We start from the raw sequence: 21,845 nt of genomic DNA, 5'->3' as shown, positions 1-21,845 counted from the left end.
GATTTTTTTACTTCTTTCCACTGAGGCAAAGTAAATAAAGCAACAAATACTAGCTGTCATCTAGTTTTCTCTTTCATTTTCTTTTTTTAAAATTATAACGTGTTTATAGCAGAAATGCGAAAATATAAAATGCAGTTGTTACCCTGATCATTATTAATTAATTTAATTTAATTATCTTGTTCATAAATTTGTAGATCTACCTTTATACGAAATTTATAAACGGTAGTATTATATGTTGCCACTCGCATGTGTAGTAATTTGAACTTGAGTGATTAATTTATGAACTAAAATACGACTGTGGACAACTGGAGCAGCACAAGGTCATGAAATTAATAGAAATACTATTGAGCAAGTGTAATGTGGAATCTAATCAAATCTGTAATAGAAATGGCACATGGAACACATCGAGGGATATAATCAAACATACAAAGAGAGGCAAAAGCTTGGGATATTCGCTTCTTCTTTTATTAAGTATCAAAGTAAAATTGCAAACTTGCATTGATGCGAGCTTCGAAGTTATATAAATTAAACAAGGATCTTCCCATCATCCTTCTGATTGAACTTTCAATAGTATTTGAAGTTGATGTCACGTCATATGATCTGGCCCGGCCCCATCATAAAGTCACGAAATCACATATTTTAGGTCTCAAATTTTTATAATTTTTATAATTTCATAATAATATAATTAATTATATTACAAATATATAAAATTAAAATAATTAATAAAATATCTATATATTCTTCTACTTTTAAAATTAAGTGCCTAACAAATATTTATTTTCTTTCACCTCTCACATCTCTATTAATTTTCAATTATTTATCTTATTTTTTATTTTAAAAAAATAAAAATCAAGATAATTAATAAAATGATGTATTCTTTCACTTTTCAATTTTTTATTACTTTCCAATTCCCATTATTAATTCTCAACTATTTTTCTCATTTTCAATCAATTTAATGATATTATGTATTTAATGATTTTCAACAACTATTTTTTACATATAAAATCACTTTTTTTCAATTTATAATATAAAAGTTTAATAAAAAATTTTACATCTCAAAAAATAAAAAAAATAAAAAAAATAAAATTTTAATAATTTTTTTCTTAATTTTTATAAAACTGATCTTATTTGAATATTTAACTTTAAACTTTTGAAGTTATTAAACTACTCATGCATATGTTAATGTCGTATTTCATATTAATAAAAGAAAAGATCCGTCTTGATTTATATATAATAATTTTCTTTCACAATATGTTTTTTGGCTTAAAATTATGAGCTAATGATAAATTGTATTTAAACTTATCAAACTCTTTTTTTTTAATTAAAAAAATCAAATTTTACTTTTTAAATAAAAAATTATATACCAATCAATGAGTCAAATACTCGAGTTCTTACTAAACTCTTTATTAAATTTAAAGTTTAATACAGCATCAGAATTTAGAGCGGAACATGTCTTTAGCTGAGTTTGTATTGGGTTGGCAGCTCGCTGGAAATGATTTCTATAGGGTCGATTAACAGGTACCTATAACACTTGTTATTAAAATTTACACTAAATTCGAAAGGAAATTATATATTAATTACCGTTTCAAATCTTGAAAATCAGCCAACCTCTAATTCATTTAAGTGATGAATTATTCTACTATCACCTTACCCCTTTTAGTTAAGGTAGCCGATACTTAATTTTTATTGGCCAGAAAAGTTGTATAAAATAATTTATGGAAGTATATAATATAGAGAATCCATTCTTCATCATTTCTATAAAAATGGAGTACTGCTAATGGGTTTGTGACCCCAAAAAAAAAAAAAGATTTCAATATTAAGAGTTGATGTAAAAAATGGTAAATTTGATGCTTAATTATGCACATAAGATGAATTTTTTTAAATCCATGGACACGTCTTGTATAATAATAATAAAAAAATCTTGATTCTGTCATAATTTATAATTTCTTATTAAATCAATTTAATGTAGGATTTATCCTTCTTCTTCTATATGGCAAATTAGCAATATATATCTCCTAATAAATCAAAAGAAACAAAAATGGAAGCTTTGACGATTTTATATATTTTTGTCATTCATATAATATCAATTTTTAAGTTAAATCTTCTTATGCCTTGAGCCCCAAAAAGGCCCCAACCACAAAGTTTAAGAGGCTTGCACCATGTACGTACAATGTTGGGCCATGGTCCAGTGCATCAATTTTAAGCTCAAGAGGCCCCAAATCAATAGGCCTTTGGACGTTCATGAATCTCGAAAGAAGTTATACAAATATTTTCCTTTTGTGGTGCAAAAAAGTTACACAAATTTATGGAAAGCCTAAAAAAACGCTACTTTTATCACCTCTGAGGGCTTTCGCTACATTCGTTATGGATCCCATTATGTTCCCTTCATCTACGTGTCTCTTCTTTTGTGAGAACATAATGGTTCCTGTGTTACTTGATACTAGTGGTTAGCTCTGCATTTTGACCTTGTGTACTAAAATGAGGCATTGCATCTGGCACCGAAGAGGTGATTATGGAATCGGATCCACTACCGTATACCCGAAAGTCAATAAAGAAAAAGATCCATGATACTTACCTTAATGGAAAAATATCAAACGGTACTCCTCCCTTTACTAAATTCTTGCCATACACGGCATATGCCTTACTTGTTTTACACCCACATCTACAGTCGTATGGTCTGCACTCTTCAAAATTATTATACCAAGGTAATTCTTACCTTCAATTTCATGCCATCAACTAAAGCACAAAAATTTTGAACTGTTGGAATGTCATGGTAAGGATAAATTTAGCCTATGCGTATCAGTCCAAGTCAATCATCGAGTTTATAATTCATAGAGAGTAATGGTAACCGTCAATCATATTAAAAACTTGTTATAGTATTGATATGTAATGAAAGAACAAAAATTTCTTACAAAATAAAAGAGTAATGATAATTAGCTTTCCAAAATGTCGCATTACATAAAACTATTTATCATTACTCTTTTGTTGGGTGCAGTTTTCACGTGTCGAAACTTTAACATAATTTCATGCATTTATGAACTTTGAAAAACAAGCCCTCATTTCTGTGGAGCTATCTTCTCTTCTGTCTCTTTTATTTTTGTTGTTTTGTAAGTCGATGGGTCTTGGTTTATGAATAAAGGTCTTCTTTCAAATGATAAAAATATCTTTTAGATTAAAAATGTAGAGTACACAATAATTAACCCATCTTTTTTTTTTGTCTTTTTTGTTAGGTTTATGGGTTTTTGATTCCACAGCTATAAGAAACGCAGCCTCCCACGTTCAATTCCCCTGGCCTCTTATTTGGTCCTGCCCACAAGAAAAGAACGTTATGCGTATTATCATAAAATGTGAAAACAATATTGGTATCTCTGACAATTGCCAAATTATTCTCCCGAACATGGAATGTTCTCCCTTTCCCCTCTTAGAGGGAATCCAGTCTCATGCAGTATTCTTCTCTCTTTATTTATTTATTTTCACCTTTAAGGTACTGTTTGGTTTTACGTTTTTCAAGATTATCATAGTGATCTAGTTAAAACTTTATAGGGTGATCTTCTCGCTACAAGAATACTACTATCGTTGGTGAATTAAGATCACCATATTGGATATGATTTTACACAATAATCTTTAATTACTAGCAATTACATATCATCACTATGCATGTTTGGTATCTTATAAAAATCAAACGTCTTTTTAGGTAATAGAATTATGTACCAATCAATGAGCCAAATGCTTAAATGCTCTGAAATAATCATATTTTAAAAGTTAATAAATTAAAAATTTTAATATTCCATTAACATATCGATTTATGAAATATTAAATATCTTATTTCTTCAAAAAATTACAATTAGTCAAAGCAGTACATAATATGAAAATTATATGTATCTTTGATAACTAACTTTTAACATTTTAAATTGCATAAATAATCTTTAAGGGAATAAATGAATTTAATTTGTCAAACTAATAAAGAGTTTGCTACCCAAACAAATATTATATACATAATCAAAGGGGGGAAAATGGAGAGAAATGTGTAATATTCTTTTCGTTAGCTTCAAAGAATATTTGAAAAAAATAAAAACTTACTACTTAAGAATTTATTATTTATTTTGGGGGGTATTTTTTTATGCACCCTTTTAAAAAGTAAAAATTGTCCAAAAGTGATTTTATAAATCACTCAACCTTGATGAAAAATTAAAATATTGAGTATTAAGTACTGTGGCAAGTAAAGATAGGTAAAGGTAGAATTTAAGGAAGAACTTAGAGAGAGCTTGTGAAAGAATATCTTTGAGAGTGAATATATTGAATTTCTAATTTGTCCGTGATGAATTGCCAAGACTCTTATATATACCAAGTAGAAAATATTGCTTAAAAGCAGTTAATGAGAAAGTGTTTATTGGATATCATGAAAAGAGCACATTTGAAAGACACCTTCATCATGGAAAGAATATGTTCATTACGAAAATGATACATTAGCCTATTATATATATGAAGTAGTGAGAGGTTAACTGTGTTTCGATCAGATGACATAGTGGAGTTCAGTGACACATAACTATTTGTCACATATTTCTTAAGCAGAAAGGAAAAAGGGAGAAACATTCGTATTTCAAAGAAAGGTTAAGAAGGGGATTTATCAATTATTTCCAAATTTGAGCTACTTAATCAAATTCTCTTAAACATCTCAAAGGTGAAACTTATAACTCGTAAATTTTATGACTTATTTTGACTTAGTTTCATTATTGTTCGTGTGATATAATTGTTTTACTTGTTTTAATTATTCTCATTACTTTTCGTATAGTATTATACTTGCTGTAAAATAATTTTTAAAAATAATGAATTAATAATCATAATCAAGAAGCTGCCTAACTACACAAGAATCTTTGGTTTAAAAAAAATTCAAAGATGAGGAAGGAGGATTTAGCATCCAATTCGAAGGGCAAGCTCTTCTACCACTGGAAAACTTGTCTGTTGACAAATTGAGCATATACATGTGAAGGAATTCGAGAATAAACTTAGAAAATTAAACTTCTAGAATGGTTATTAGTTATGAGTTTGCCTTGGGTATGTACTTTGCAGTATTATAATAAAAATGTTACGTTCTGTAAATAAAGTCTTGTTAATCTGCTGTGTGGAAGATTCTTACGCTATTTATCTTGCTCTTATTTTATACCAGAATTACCGTCTTTTAGCAAAAAAAAGTCTAAAAGAATGGTAGGTGTAACCTACTGTTTGAACAATGTTGCAAATAAAGAAAATAATTAGTAATAAATTAGATTAATAAATACTGTCGCCATCAAATTAATAATATAAATTTGCTCCAATAGTCTTAGCTAAACCTTAATTTGAGAATTTGAGGATATCAAACATATATTCCTTGGAATCTAACAAAGGAGATTGTGCCATTACGCCATTGAAACCACTGACCAAAATTTTATACTAAGAGTAATAAAGAGGCCATGTTCACAAACATTCTTCCTTTTCCCTACTGTATGCCCGAATCACAATTCACAAGCATATCGATCTCCTTGGCTAAAGGAGGTGATGAAATGATACGTCAGAGCAGAAAGGGTGGATCGACGGATTGTGATAGTGAAGAGAGCACTTGGATGGTCAATACAGACTCTTTGTGAGAGTGACTTTGGCTAAGCCCTTAATATCCTTTTCAGAATCTTCTCTCTCTCTCTCTGATATATATTTCTGTGGGGGACTCCCCAAAAACCATGAACTCTTAATTCCACATAGATGTACCCTTCAAAAGACTTTTCAAAAGGAAAGAACCAGTTTGATGTAGTCGACTCAAGAGATGACAATCAGTCAATTTTTCATGAGTTGCCCTGTGTTCTTCATGGTCGCTAAATGCAGTTAATACTGCTTGTCGACATGATGTTGTCCAATAGATTTAGCCAACCATTTCACAAGGATTGAATGGAATTATTACTGGATTTCAGTACTATTCTTACCGACGTAAAGAAGCTTGACGTTTTAATTGTTCACACGTAACAAACAAGCTCTATAATTTTACATTTAGTGTAAACATGTGGAATTTATGTTACACTTTTTCTTCTTATCATAAATGTAAAAGACAAATAAAATAAACAAACATTGTTTGTTGTTACAGATGGACTGTTTAATTTTTTACATTTAATTATTTAGTTAATATATATAAATATATTAATATATATGAAAAGTAAATATCCCAATGGTCATAAATGCTTTGTCTACGAGCTATATGATTTGATAGCTAGCACAACGTTGTGCAATGGCAAATTTTGAAGCCAAATTCAAAGCCCTACATTGTCGACAACGTTTCTTTCACTTTTTGTCCTAGAAAGAGGATAGAAACGATATTCGAAGTAGTTTGTCCAATACCGTCAAAGAAAGAAGAAAAGCTTTGCTCTAGTATCGAGGCAGAAGGAAACCCAAATGGTAACATGAATTTAACTTTTAGGGTCACAGTTGGAATTTCACATAGCTTAGAAACAGTATACATGAGGACTCGATGATAAACATGCATCGAGGGTCAAGGGGGCAGCCCTTGTACATATAAACCGGTAGAAAGAGGCAACAAGAACAGAGGGATAAGTTGCGGGGTGGTAGGGGAAGGCAAAGAACAACCTATTTGGTTTCCATCTATGGCAAGTCGAGTCAACTTTTCTGGCACCTGCTTTTAACTTTGACAAAAACCCTAAATTTAGCTAACATGGGGAATTTGACTACAACATCAATGGCCTGCATTTTTCTCAAACAGCCCAAGCCTATAATCAGCCAACCTCGACTTGTAGGCAGAAGTCTTGTATTCCCACCATGTGAACTCCTTGTACAAGCTCTCTTCTCCTTTTGCAACCAGCGAGGGCAAAGGCGCTATCTTTTCAGTCAAAGGTGGCCCTCCAAAATAGATCATGGAAACTCTTGATTTCAGCGATTCTGCCAACACCCTATGCCTCACACTCCTAAGCCTCCCATTAGTCATTACCTGGATCGTAACAAATCCACACCCAAATTAATCAAAAAATCTTGTATAAAGAAGAAAAAAGGACAAGAAAAGAACCCAAGGCTTTAGGAAAGGTTAGCCTCTGTTTTTTTTCTTTAGTTTGATTTTTAAACGGACAAGTGTCAACATTAGAATTAGAGGCAGGCCCCAGGAGACAAGAGGTGGCAGTGGCACCACACATGATGCTAGATTGAAGGAATCCTTTTGAAACTTGGCATAAAGAGGGAGAGAGAGAAATAGTGTTTTTGCGGAAACTTCTCTGGCGAGAGAATTCACTTAGTGACAGATAATTGGAAAGTGAAAAAAAAAAAAAAAAACTTCTTCACCCGGACCAGTTTGATATTTCTCTTTCGAAGAAAATTTAAAAGACGGTTGACATGATATATACCTGCAGGGCATCACCAACATTGATGAAAAAGGAGGTCTGATCAGGTGGGACTGAAACCCAAGTCCCATCTCTCAGACAGATTTGCAGGCCTGATGTGTTGTTGGATCTTAGGACAGAAATTATCTGCGGGTCTGTATGCTCCCCAAACCCAATCAAATTTCTACCACTCAATGCCTGTAGCTCTGGGCAAGGTGGGTAGTAGTTTAGCCTGAAACATGAGTCACTCTTCTCATCCCTTAACAGCCTACTCAACGCATTCCTTGGCTCAATTTTCAGACCCTCGGCCATCAAGTCTAGCACTTCAAATGCCATTCTCTTTACCGCCAGGATATAGTCATTCACAGCAGAGCTGCTTCATAAGAATGCCAAAATTAGTCTACCAATTTTATTGAATACGTTAAAGCAAACGATTATTCAATCCTTAAACTGTTACGCAAGAGCTTAACTTTCTTTCGTTTTCTTTTTTTTTTTTTTTTGAAAAACAAAAAGGACAGTAAAGAGTATTAAAAAAATTCCTCTGTAAAAAGTTTTACCGGAAAATTTCAGGGTTTTGCCGGAAAATGGTAAGAGTTTTGAGGGAGGTGACTTGAGGGTTGGTATTGAGAAGGAGATATTCAATCCATCCCACATCACCATTTGGTCCTATTCTCTTGCTGCCATAGCCAAAAGGGTCAGGAGGACCAGCTTTGTCTTTCTCAGACTGGGGCAGATTGAAGAACTTGAGAGCTTCAGTTTCCAATCTGATCATGAATTCCATAGGAACACCATGATTGACCAGCTTGAAGAAGCCATACTCCTCACAGGCCTTAACTATGAGGGTCTTGGCCTCAGGGTCTCCCAGGTTTATCACTGGAATTCCTGTGAAAACACTGGCAGGCTTGCATGTTTTGATCAAAGTGTAATGGTCTAATGCTGGCTGTGACAGGACAACCATGGTTTGTTACTAGCACAGACAAAGAGGAAGGAAGAGAAAGAAAGCAGAGAAAGCAAAGAAAGTATAAAAGAGAGAAAGAAGAAGGATGGGAATGGGGAGATTGCTGGGGGGGTTGATGGTATTTAAATGGGCAAATGAGCGAGGCTTGTGCTAATGCATGAATGACAGAGAAAGAGAAAAGCAGAGGCGTTACTAACTATACAGAGGAGCCATCTGGCCTTGTGTGTCTGCTTGGCAATTTATGGTATCGAGGGGGAGAAATGAGAATGAAATTTTCTTTGCCCTTTTGCATTTACCCTTTATTTAATGTTTACAGGAAATGGAAAGTCAAATCAACCATGACTTTAAAACATTATATTAAAAATTATTTGTGTTTTCTGGGGTGGGTCTCTTTTCTCTGCCTTCCCACTGTTGAATTGGATTAATTAAAAGACTATATCTGGTTTTTTTCAAAATCCAAGTCTAATTTCAAGTAGTACCTCACCTATCGCTGATTTAACATACCACTGGTGGAGCGAAATTCCGTTTCTTCTTATCTTCTCCCTTAACTAACATACAATTAAAACAATGTTAAAATATCCAAATCCTTGATGACTCCAAACCTCCCTTTTTGCAAATCTTTTCAATGTTTCACATGATGGAGAGGACCTGACAGAGAACTTAAATAACACTGTGAATTTTTTCTATCATTAACCTCTACATTCAATCTCAGCAATCTAAATTAGAAAATCCAGTCGCTTTCTAAGAATTCAAAGCACAATTTTTCCTTTCTAAATCAAGGGAGTAGCATTCATGGCATATAATTTAAACGGCAGCTATATTTTCATTTTCCCTTTTTCTTTTTTGGTTTGGGAACAAAATGGTCTATATCAATGCCAAGATTCCTTAATTAATTGAACGTTGGTTGGTTTTCTTTTTCAATTTATTTGTAGGGAAAAAAAAAGAAAAAAGAAAAGCTCTCTATCTGTGAACTTCAAAGCAAAATAATTTGTGCGCTCCATTCAGTGGCCACGGAGCTCAGCTCAAAGCCCCTGCACTTGCGTATATATGCATATCGCAATCATGGATCTGTGTTGGCTAACCGTGTCAAGATCTCTCCCCGTTGGCATTCGAGAAAAGGGCGTCTCTCCACTGCTCTGACAGTGACTTGTCCTAAAGTCCTAGCATCTCTAGTGAGTTCCGTCGCAGACCTGGCCAATTTCCAATTGTTGGATCACAGCTTAGATTTTGTTCTCTTTTTTTTTTCTCGCAAGTCTATGATCTAAGGTTTAAATGTCATTCGTTAAAATAGTTTGATTACGCAATAACATAACTGTTCTGTTGTTCACGAGAGTTCGTCAAAGGTTATTAGGTGAGATTCGATATCACGTTCTCTTTACAAACTTGACAACTCTATTAATGAACCCGACACATTTGAAATGTGCTATATTAAGAAAATCCTGTTTTCCCCGATTCCCCTCTAACTGGTAAATTTTGAATCCAAGGCTCCAGTACATTGTACATGTTTAAAACAATTGGGAAACAAGATTGACTTCAGGTGAGGTGTAGATTTGCATTATTATAATTTGATTCTAATTGTTTAATGCAATTACTACTCAGTCGTGCGTTATTAGTAATTTTTTTAATTTAACGATACAATTTAGAAAGGGAATAATTAACATGTATATTTGTTATTGAATTAATTACTCAAGCAATTAAATAAAATGATTTGTTTGGTAAGTATTTAACACATGAATCAAATGTTATCCCATCCCACGTCCAAACTCCATTGTTGTAGATTCTTTAGCTACTACAAGTCTAGAATAAATAATAATCAAGTCCACAAAGGAACATTTTAACATTTAAAATTTGAAATGTTTCAACGTCACAAAATTAAATATTTGAGAAGAAATTTTTTTTTATTTGAAAAAAAAATTTAAATCATACTTTTTTAAATAAAGGGATTGTGGACCAACTAATAAGTTTAATACTTTACAAATATATTTGAGAAGAAAGTTAAGATTTATGAGACAAAAGAAAGACATAATGTTCGAAAAAGGTTTTAAATTTTTTTGAAAAGTTTAAATAAATCTTTACTCTTTGGTTGCATTTAAATAAATTTTTATATTTTTATTTTAAATTAAATAAATTCTCGTGATTAATGATTAATTAATTTTCATCAATTAAAATATTTTTTTTATTTTTTACTTATATGGCATTGATGTGGTGTTGATGTAGAAGGTAAAAAATCACATTGTCATGTTATTATACATATTAGCATATCATGTCATTATTAATTATGACATATTAGTAGTCAAATTACCATCAATTATGACATATCAATATATCATATAATATAGAATGATAAATGTCATTTTGATCAAATTAACCATCAGTCTTAAAAGCTTATTTGATTCAAAATAAAAATATAAAAATTTATTTTATTTAAAATAAAAATTTAACATTTGATTGAACGGAATAAAATAATAAGATTTTATTTGATTTTTTAAAATATTTTGCCTATATTACAAAGTACAAATCTTAAAAAAAAAAGCCAATGATTAAAAACTAAATTTCACAAAGTTAATAACAAACAGGTTGCCTAGTAAGGGGTCTATGGTCAAGTTGAATGAAGTCAATTGCCCATGTTAAAATCTCAAAAACAATAAAATAAAATAAAAATGAAGGACTAGGGGATATGGGTAAAGGATTTTGAAGAAGTCCAAGAAGTTACCCACCCTAAATTTGCTTATTGGAAGGAATTAAGAAGGAAAAAAGCGGGTTTCAGTGGATAACTCCAAACAATAGTTACAGGTGATAAATGGGGGGCGTTACAGGTGCACTATAATTTGAATCTCCCAAAAAAAAAAGAAAGAAAATCGAATTAGGAGAATCTATTCCTTCCTAGTGTTGGCGTGGGAACTTAAGTATTGAGACCGTAAGCTGTGTGGATGGGCGAGCCTAAGGTCACGTCGTGCCTCCTCCCGGAAAATTGGAGATAAAATCTTCACTGTACAAAAAACGGCTAGGTTTGTCTTTCCGGCATGGACCTTTGATTTGAGATTTCAGTGCTTTGATATTTTCAGACTCGATCACAACTCTACAGCACGATAATGAATCCTCAATTGTTTCTTGTTTTTTATTTTCTTTATTAATGAAACTCATTGCGTTGAGAAAGTGATTAAAATCATCGATTATTATTTTAGATCTTTGTCAAATTTGCAATGATTGTTTTTTTCTACAAAAATGAAAAATAAGGTTTCAATCTTTTGTGTTATTATTAATAAAGAAGTCATTCGTATTTTCATATATATTTTATGTGAAATTGAAATTAAATTTTCTTTTGAAATAGTATCAACGGTCTCATAGAATGATTAGCAATTAGAATCTCAATTAATTATTATTTTTTATTTAGGAATCTCATTATTCTTATTTTGGATGACTTGTCGGTATGGGTGTGCTTGAAACTTCTAAAGTGATTTATTGACAAAAGGAAATGCTTTAATAGTTGACGCCAATAATCTCGTCCGCATTTTCTTGGCCACATACAAACTTTTATGGCACGTTTGTAAGAGGAGCAGCTAAGCCATTCCTCCTACTCTTTTCACATTTTTATTCTTCAGTTTGGTTGGTTTCTGAGGTGGGGAATAAACATTCCAAGTAATGATTATTCTTTAAAATTTTGGTTTGGCCATTCTCTACTTTCCCATGTTAATGTCTATTCCATGACTATGGTATGGAAGGGAGTCAAAAATGTATTTGACTAAAATGTCCCTATTGATTAAAAATAATTACAATTTATACATAGAAAATGGAAGTAAAAAAAACAAAAAGTAATTAAAATAAAAAATTATATTAATAATTTAATAATAATTTTTTAATAAAAATAGAAATTAAAACATTAAAAAATACAAATACAAATAAATAAAAATAAAAATTCATATTAATAATTTAATAATAAACCATTAATATTTTAAAATTTAATGAAAATAAAAAATAAAAGACTAAGAAAAGAAAATATTATTAAATCATCTTAATAAGTAATTTTGTTTAACTTACTAAATTAAAATAAAAAATAATTTTGTCTATTCCTACAAACTAAATATCAAAATGAATTATAATAATAATTTTTATCTTATTTTATTCTGTAAATCAAATTGCATGAGAATTATTTTATTATATTTTTATATAATAATTATTTTATTTTATTTTATTCTATTTCATGAGCCAGACCTTCCATGAAGGATCAGGTTCAGGTTCAGGTTCAGTTCATGTAACATTTGAAACTAGCCTTAAATGGGAAAAGATCTTGTCAAGTGCCCATTAATATTTCTAAAGAGGAATCTTCGGTATTCTCAGTGTACTGCAGCTACTGCATTTTAATGTGATGTGACCCTTTTTGGCAAGCTCATTCCCATTCTCTTCCTAGAATGTTAAGTGTGGGAAAGTAGGACTGAATTTTGCTTTCTGCATATTTAGAATTAGATCAAAAGTTGATATTTTATAAGGGATTATTGTAACCGTTAATTAGAATTCATTAAGGATTTTAAATTAGAAGTTTCATAATTTCATTAGAAGGTTAATTCATATTTTAAATTTTAAATTTATATGTAAAAATATTAAGGATAATACTTAAAAAAAAGTTTTTCAATTTTTTATAAATATTTATATAAACTCTTATTCTTTTATTATATTTATATTTTTATTTTAAATCAGATAAATCTTTATGACTTAATAGTTAACTAACTGTTATTAATTAAAATATTAATTATTTTTCTATATTGATATAATATATTAATATATCATATTAATTGATAACGGGACCATGTGACATTTTTTATGTTTAACTTTAATGTCACAAGAATATAAAATAAAAAGTAATAGTTTAACTAATGGTAATTAATCAACTGTCAATTACAAAAAAAATTTTTGTTCAAAATAAACGCACAAAAATTTGATTGAACGTAATAGAATAATAAAAACTTATATGAATTTTCTTAAATAATTTAAAATTTTTTAAAACATTCAAAATTAAGTGTCAAATCTCTTTTTTTTCCTTTAAATTTTCATTAGTATATAATGAAGAGAATCACTCATTTTTATCATTTGTATATTGTTTCAATTTTAAAATGGTGCTTTTCATAAACAATATTAAATATCACAACAAAGTTAGAATCTCAATTTTTATGTATAATACAGGAATCTCAATTATTTTTTATTTTTTGATGATTAATTTGTATGTGTTTTAGACTTTAGTCTTTATTGACATAATACTTTAAAGTAGCATTTGGTATAAGGAAAATAAAAGTACATTTTTTACAATTTATCTAATTAAATTACATTATAATGTTTGTTTTACAACAAACTATTGCAATGTAATATTACAATGTAACTATATTACAGCTAATAGATGTAATGTGATTGTAATCTAAAACCAATACAATTACATTGTATTGTACTTTACAATATTTTTGAAGATATTTTTGCCCTTCAACTTTGTTAGTTTGTTAAACACATTTTGTAATGTTATAATTAAAATTAAAAAAATAAAATATATAAGATAGGAATTAAAAATTAATGATAAAATAAAATATAAGAAATTAAAATTTTTATACTATCGAAAAAAAAGTTAAAATAAAATATATAATATAAGAAATTGTATTAAAGAAATGAAAATAAAACATATAAGATTATAATAAGAAATGAAAATAAAATATATAATATTAAAAATATATTTACAAGATGACACTATATAAAAATTAATAATAAAAAATATAAGCATATTAAATTTATATTTAATAAATAAAGATAATTTTAAAAATTAATATTATATTTTCAGTAAATTATTTATAAACTAAATACCGCAATGTTAATTTTTTTGTATTTTAATCGTTTCTTTGTTTGTATATCAAATATTGTAATATTATTTTTTTTACAATCAAATTAGTTATAATCAAATGACTTATAATCATATTATATTACATTGTATAATATCAAACACTATGTTGGAGTCTGTATCAAAAATCCTAGTAGTCTCCATTTTGTTGGACATGCCACAACCTTTAAAGCCCTAATTTGGAAATCATCCTTTCATCTTTTATAGGTTAGGATAGTGCCTATTTCCCTAGAGAGGCATCTCATATGGTACTGACTCTATATTGAGTATTGCTTGTAAATGTGATGTGGACTCTAATCTACAGGGTCGTTTTCAACCTCTTTCAAGAGTGTTTGGGGAAAATATATGTCTAAATTTGATTTTTAAAACAATTTACATTTGATCACAACACTAAGGTTTATAAAGGAAGTTTTAATTTTAAATTAATGTAAGGGGGGAGGGATTGGAGAGAGTTATTATTATTATTATTATTTTTTAATATGGAGAGAGTTATTTAATATGGTACATCCTAACATCATATATACCCAAAAAAAAAGTTCAAATTTCTCACTAATTTTTTATCCTTTGCAGTAATTAAAATAATATTTAATGTTTCACATGGTGCGTCACAATTAGAATCCCCATTATTATACAGGAACATCAATTATTCTTATATTGATTATATTAAATTGAATGTGATTAGACTCAAGTGGTTGCTTGACAAATGTATACCAATAATCGCGGTGTCCTCTCCGCTTTCTTGTTTATACCACGATCTTCATGGCTTTGAACCCTTGAATGGATAACATCCACTCAAGAATATATCATCCTTTTTGGGAATCAGGAGAGTGCCCGTTTCCATAAAGAGGCAACTTCTCCTGCATTCCCCATGCACTTGAGGGAGCTGTTGCTTTTGAATGTGATGTGGACCTTATTCTTTGGACTCATGCTCAGTCCATTCCTTAGAAATTGAATCAAGTGTATATGAGTAGGAAAGCACGATGGAATTTTGTTGGATTATCTGTTGTGGTAAGGGAATGGAGCATTCCATCAGAGCTCCCTTATCTTCAACTTGAGAATAATTTTTTGTCTTTAATACTTCATTTAATACGAAGGATATATAGAAAAAGAGAAAGAAAGGAAAAAAATAATATTCCAAAGCAGAACTACCAAATAACAAATGTGGTTATGAATTTCATCTATTAGATTAAAAAAATTTTCAGATCCTACTTATCAAACAAAGCTTAATGACAATTGTTTAATTAAAAAGCCCTAATCTTTTACAAAAATTACTTAAAAGATGAGTAATTTTGCCCCATTAATTTTTATTTTTTGCCCTGTTGTTTATTAATCCATTTTGAATCGAAAAGTCACTTGGAAAGCACTAGCAAAGGGATGCAACTTAAAAAGCAAATGAAATATGTATTAGAGTTTTAGATATCAACAGTTAGCACAACATGCAAATAAGTCCTAAAACTCTTGGGATGTTAAAACAAAAGCTCAACATTCCAAGTGAATGGAAATGTCAAGGCAGTTTTACTTTATATTCTATCTCTTATATCGAATTCCTTTATAGTATCAAAACCATTGTAAGTTTCATCAAGTCAAGAATATTTATTGGTTTTTTCTCAATCGATCATGTCTTCCTCAAGCACAAAAAATACAACCCCATCCAATCATACAATTATTTTCTCCGATGAATCAAATACTTAAATTACTATTAATGTTACTGTACACCTACTTATAAAACTCACCTTTCTCAACTTCCCCGTCTAGAGTATTCAATTCAAGATTCTGGTAATTGGATATAAACTAGTCAGAGATCAAGTAATATCCCCAGTTTGTGTTTTTTATTAGTATTATGATTTTTTATTTACTTAATTTGAAGGTTTAGAAATAAGACCTCACACTAGATTTTGTGGGATCTAGGACATAAACAATGTGATAATTATTAAATTAAAATTAGTAAAATAAAAGTTCGACCTTTAAAAATAAATATTTTAAATTGAGATTATTTTTCGAAAATATATATGGAACATAGACATTGCAATCAGCTTAGAAAGAACATACTATCAAACAAGCAAGACAAGTATTTCTCGGAATCATTACGAACAAAGAGTTAGGGTAATGGCCATTCGAGACCACATAATAAGACTGACCTTTCTAAGAAACAAACTTCGAAAAAAATGCTCCGTAAAATGTCACATTAATAAAGACAAAGAGTTCAAAATGAAATAAAACAATATATCTAGAAATTCTCTTTCTCTCGACAAAGATTTTCACTCAATCCAATCACATAGTAAAACTAAGAAACTTTTTTAATGTAAGTTATTAGTTGGCATCAACAAAATCAAAGAAACTATGTTAATTAAACCAACAGCTTCCATTTCTCATGATTTTGAATTTCATCATGATCACAAGACGCAAGAAAAAAAAATTATCATTAAAATTGTAATGTTGCCGATGATCGTATTATTAGATTTGATAATAAAATTTTTTTAACATATCAAAGTTTGACACACGAATCAAATAAAAATATAAAAAACAGCCACTTCTACTAACTTTACACTACAGAATTTTATCGAAACCCATCTTAAAACTTAAACACCAAATAGATTTATAGCCGGTTTTGGATTAAAATCCAATAGGTCATTCTATTTATTTATCGCTTTTGCTTTTTCATTTTCTCTTTTTTTTTTCCGTCTTCCATGGTTAATTAATCTCGGACAATGATTTAGTTTTGAAACCTTGGAAAGTGCCATATTATCAATGTGTCTTGTCCGAAGTGCTATAGAAATCAAGTGTCAAACTGTCAATAATCGATCCATTTCTCTATCATGCGAACGTGTACTGATCATATTGGCGTCACGTTTTGACTGGTAACCCACATGTTCCAGCCAGTTTGGTGATCATCTAGAATCTACATGTTCACCCTTGGAGAAAACCAGATAAGAAACAAACAACGCATAATCAATTTAGTAAGGTTAGTGATAACAGATTTTATTAATAAAATTATAAGCAAAAATTTACGATTATAATCAATTATTACATTTTACATAAAAATTCATTAAAATAAATCAACTAAACCATCAATTGTAGTTTGATAAATTCAAGATTAAATTAAATTAAATATATAAATAATAAATTTTAACTTTGAACACGCAGAATTAACTATTTTGATTATTCAACACCCTTTTTAATTTTTCACAACATTTAAAAGAAAAAAAAATCATAATTAAGTGTAGCAGTTCTTGTCAAATTTGATGACTAAATCCTATCAATGTCAGATAACACGCGGCCGCCATCCCTGGGCCTCTCCAGTCGCCTTTCCTCGGCCCCGCCGTTTTTGCGGAATTCAGAAGTCATTTTCTTGAGAACGACTTGCTTTGCAGATAAATGATAAATTAAATGTATGGCTATTTCTTCATCACAGAACAGTCAAACAGGTTCTCGTGGTCAAAGAGATCGAGTGAGACGCGTGCGTAATGAACAATGCCAATCATGGCTGAAGTCACCTATTCAGATGATGAGAAACAGGAAGTAACTGAATTTGGGTCTCTGTCTCGATCCCATTTTTCTTTTCCTGCAAATTAACAAAAACAGCAGTGACTCCATACCGATCACATAATGTAACAGCTAAGTAGTTCCGGGTGGAGCACCAGTTGCTTGCTCCTCTAGAAATGAAGTTCTTCAATGGGTTTGTGGGAATTAATGCGTCACACGTTTGAATAAACATAATGTGGTCAAAAAGGTTTTTGAAACATTGATGTTAATTTCAGCAGAGTACTTGATGCAATGTCCCTTTATCTATGCATACCCTTGTAATCGTGGCAAAAGATTTTAAATACCAACACTTAATTTGAGGTTTGATTGTGCTTTCCATGTTTGATGATGATATTTTACTATTTTATAGCATATTTGATATTTAAAAATTTCAGTCATACACGTCAAGTTTTCAAGATGAAAGGTTCCATCACTAAAGGATTTCTATTATTTGGAAAATCTATGTACGGCTAGAGAGTTGTATCGCAAAAGTTTAGATGCTGAAATCAAGTACCTCCATGTTCCAATTTCCAAATTACTTAAAAACAGGAAAATTTAAACTACGTATACAACTTTGGTTGAAAGGATGAGAAAGCAAAGTAGGAAAAAGTTTTCGTCTCGACCGATGATTTCCATACACAATTTCCTTCTCAATCACTCTGACAAAAAGAATATTTTCTCAAACAGGGAGTAATACTACATTCTTGACTTTGGATAATACAATGTCACGAGCGCTGGTGTATAGGAATTGAAATTGCTCTCCATCACAATTCAATCCTTTTCAATCAATTGACGATTTAAGCACCCCAAGAATGAATTTGCAAGCCCGGTTGTGCCTAGGTCATTGTCGCTCTCATTGTAAAATTCAATGCAGATGGAAATCCTACAGCTGCTACTGTTTTCTTTCTTTAATATTGTCTTTTTTGTTCTGAAGAGAAGTTGGAGAGAGAGAGAGAGAGAGTTGAAATTAGACATTATTGAGTGGTCAACACAAACTGTGCAAAGAGCAAGACTGACTCGCTGTGAAGTAGACGTCTCTTTACAAAGTTTCAGCGACTTTCTTATCCGCTAGGAGAGTGCCAGAGGGAACTGTCCGTGGACCATGACCTCCCCCTTTCGATGTTAACAGAAAAATTGTACTGCTGCAACATTATTGACTGTCATTCTCAGAATAAAAAAGCTATCAAATCGCTGCTTCAAAAATGAATCATATTCTCAATCATCGTCATCGGTTAGATTGCTCCAGTAGTACTACTTGGGCTCAATTCAAAGAAGGAAACTCGGAAACACCAATAATTTTGGGATTTTACTACATTTTTAGCAAATTTGCAAAAGTTTTGAAGAGGGAAATGGATGAAATTGAGTATAATTAATCTATAGATAAAAGTTTGCAATGATTCAGCAAAATGTTATGTAGTGGGAAGAGAGGATCTTCAGCATTCAAGATTGGAAACTATCCCATGGGAGATGGAGCGAATAAATGTAATGAGAAAATTAATCAACCTAAAGCCACGAAGACAAGGTCCTTGAAAACTATATACATACATATATATATATATATATTTATTTATATTATTGGGGTTGGGGTGTGGGGTTGTTTTGGTTTTTCACTTTTGAAACAACCGAAAGAAAGGGCACTTTCGAGGCCTTTTTTTTTAGTGGACCATTTGATAATTGACGGCGTTTTCTAGGGCAGCAATGAAATGCACAGTCATGATTCAATGACATGACAATGCACTGCCCTTTTTCTGTTCTTTTCTTTTTCATTTGGCATTAAAAAAATAAAAAATAATCAAAATTCTGTACCCAGGAAGAAATCAATGTCGCTCAAAGTTGCTCTCTCTCTTATTGATTCCCGGCCCTTATCTTTCTGGGGGCATCAAAAGGCCGTTGAACTTTTAACGAATTTCTATTTCTAAAATCTACTGCTGTATGCGGCAAATAAAGCCCACGTGCCATAATATTAAGCTCACATAACTCCCCCCCAGGTCGTTCTGCTCGTGACACGTGGACCGCTAGGGTGAGCCATTTACTGAGCCGGCGTGGCAAGTTTTGATTCGTTAACTTCATTGTCAGTCATAGGACACGGCCTGCCCAGCTTAGCTATGGCGTACAGGTTGGCCAGCTGGCTGCATAAAATGCACTACTCACAACTGACCAAAATAGCTAGCCTGACTGTCACTGTTTGGGTCCCCTTTCAGGACTGCACCAAATGCTTCACAATAAGGATTCATGTACATCCCCATAAAATATGTTATATATGTTGCCATTTCTTCACTGGACGTGGACCATTCTCCTTTTCTCAGTGTTTAGCTCCAATTTGATTTGTCATACTTATTAGCGGTCACACTTAACCCAAACATTTACCTCAGTTAGAAAACATCCAAGGTTCTATTCTAAGACACTCTCTTACAGACAAATCAATATCTCTTTAAGTAAATGGAGAGATTTGATAACGAGAGAATGAAATAAGAGCTGAAAGAATGACAATCTTTATGGAAGCTAATTTACCTCTATATATAGGGGAGCAAAATAACATTCATGTTCTTAAGTTAATTAGTACACACAAAGCCTAATGAGTACTAGATCTCGAAAAAAGAATAAAAAATATTTGCACCTTAATTTGTGTTTTTAGGTATTCATTATCCAATACGAAGTAATTAAGAATGTGAAGAATATAGAAGCTAGTTTCATAGGGCAAAAACAAGTTGTCATTGATAAAGAGTTAATGAAACATAGGTAGGCAGTACCATTTTTATGAAGTTTTCGTGTGGAGTGACCAGTGGGTGGGGTTGACCGTGGAGGTCTTGCTAGGTTTCATATAATGAAATATGGTGCGAATCAAGAAGAAATTGTTGACTTCTTTTTTCTTACAAGTTTTCCACAATCGTTTTCTAATGATGCAAGCACATGACTTTTTTTTTGGCCTTTTAGAAATTTGATGTGCAACTTTTTGTTGATGTAAACGTGAGCGACTGGTAGCCCATGGTGGTCCGAGACATATAGGGACCAGGATGCACACGTGGTTTTCTGAGGTGTGGGTGACACATGCGGTTGTCAAGATTGTTTGACACGTGGGAAACCAAGGACAGAGATTGAGATTGGCCGTGCACGCGGTTTTGAACAAAGGGCAGCATGAAGGGAAGGAAAACCCAGGGGTTGGATAAGATCATTTCATGGTTTATTAGTAGCAAGAGCGAATCAATCAGCATGCAGCACAAATATCTTCATCCCTGTTGACTCTGATAAAACTATATATCTGTTTGTCAATGCGGAAATCAATGTGACAGCAGGGTCACTCAGGCTGCATACGTCAAAGTGAGTTTTGCCTTTTCTCTTTGGGGGTTTCCGGAGCTACAAAAAAAGTCTTTGTGCTCTTATCGTCTAAGTTGTTAGGTGCGAAATGATCCTTGTCTTGACTCGGGAAAGTAAAACCACAAACCAAATCATATTAACCTAAAGCGATGGACTCCTTCCCTGCCCACCCTTTCTTTTGTTTTGGCTTAAAGTAATATGAGATTATGCATGGAAATCCTTACCTACCTAGCTAGGCAGAACAGATCGAGAGATTAGATAATAAACAACTTGCAAGAAATGATTCTTTAATCAAGATCTTTTGACTACTTGTTAGAACTTTTTTCCATTACGATTATCAAGAAACACGGTATAAATATAGATTAATAGGATATCTGGTTGGAATGCTATTCAATAGGTAAATGTATTTGAATATTTAGTTAATTGATTGATATATTATTTTTTTATTTAAAAAGTAAAATTTGATTTTTTTAATTATAAAAAAAATTAACAAAAGAAGAAATGCATATAAGAAACAAGCATAGCCATATTATAACAGCTGTTAGCGTCAAATTAACGTCAAAATTAAGTACTAACTTGACTAACCTTACAAGATAAAAAAGATTTAAAATCTCAGCAAGATAAAAGACGTACTGACCTGCTACGTTTTAAATTTTTCAAGGCAGAGATCCTGGTTGGAACTTGGAAAGAGCAAGATGATTATAATTTTCAGGTGACTGTGAGGAAGCACCGGTTGAAATGAATTTTGTACTAAAAAAGAAATAATTAGAATTCCTCGAACTCTGTTTGGCATGATATCAGGTTGTTTCAATTTGTTGCATAAGCC

The 21,845-nt window shown here is 31.2% G+C and overlaps 1 protein-coding gene across 2 annotated transcripts; it reads right to left on the bottom strand.

Annotated features, from left to right (window-relative positions):
- Positions 1-6,399: 6,399 nt before the first annotated feature.
- On the bottom strand, positions 6,400-8,557 carry LOC110424058 (gibberellin 2-beta-dioxygenase-like). Of its 2 annotated transcripts, none has more exons than XM_021438544.2 (3): positions 7,907-8,557; positions 7,374-7,725; positions 6,400-6,967 (listed from the first exon to the last, which is right to left on the bottom strand). In XM_021438544.2, the coding sequence occupies exons 1-3, from the start codon at positions 8,305-8,307 to the stop codon at positions 6,716-6,718; spliced, it is 1,005 nt and encodes a 334-aa protein (XP_021294219.1). In that variant the 5' UTR covers positions 8,308-8,557; the 3' UTR covers positions 6,400-6,715. The 2 variants fall into 2 exon arrangements, with proteins under 2 accessions (XP_021294219.1, XP_021294220.1); XM_021438545.2 differs by having other exon boundaries at positions 6,401-6,967; positions 7,374-7,722; positions 7,907-8,553.
- Positions 8,558-21,845: the final 13,288 nt, after the last annotated feature.

Source organism: Theobroma umbraticum, unplaced genomic scaffold (assembly GCF_002168275.2).
Source record: "Theobroma umbraticum cultivar Fairchild unplaced genomic scaffold, ASM216827v3 scaffold_204.0, whole genome shotgun sequence".
NCBI classification, from domain to species: domain Eukaryota; kingdom Viridiplantae; phylum Streptophyta; class Magnoliopsida; order Malvales; family Malvaceae; genus Theobroma; species Theobroma umbraticum.
Note: the sequence above shows the minus strand (reverse complement) of the source record. Positions and strands in the feature narration are given on the sequence as shown.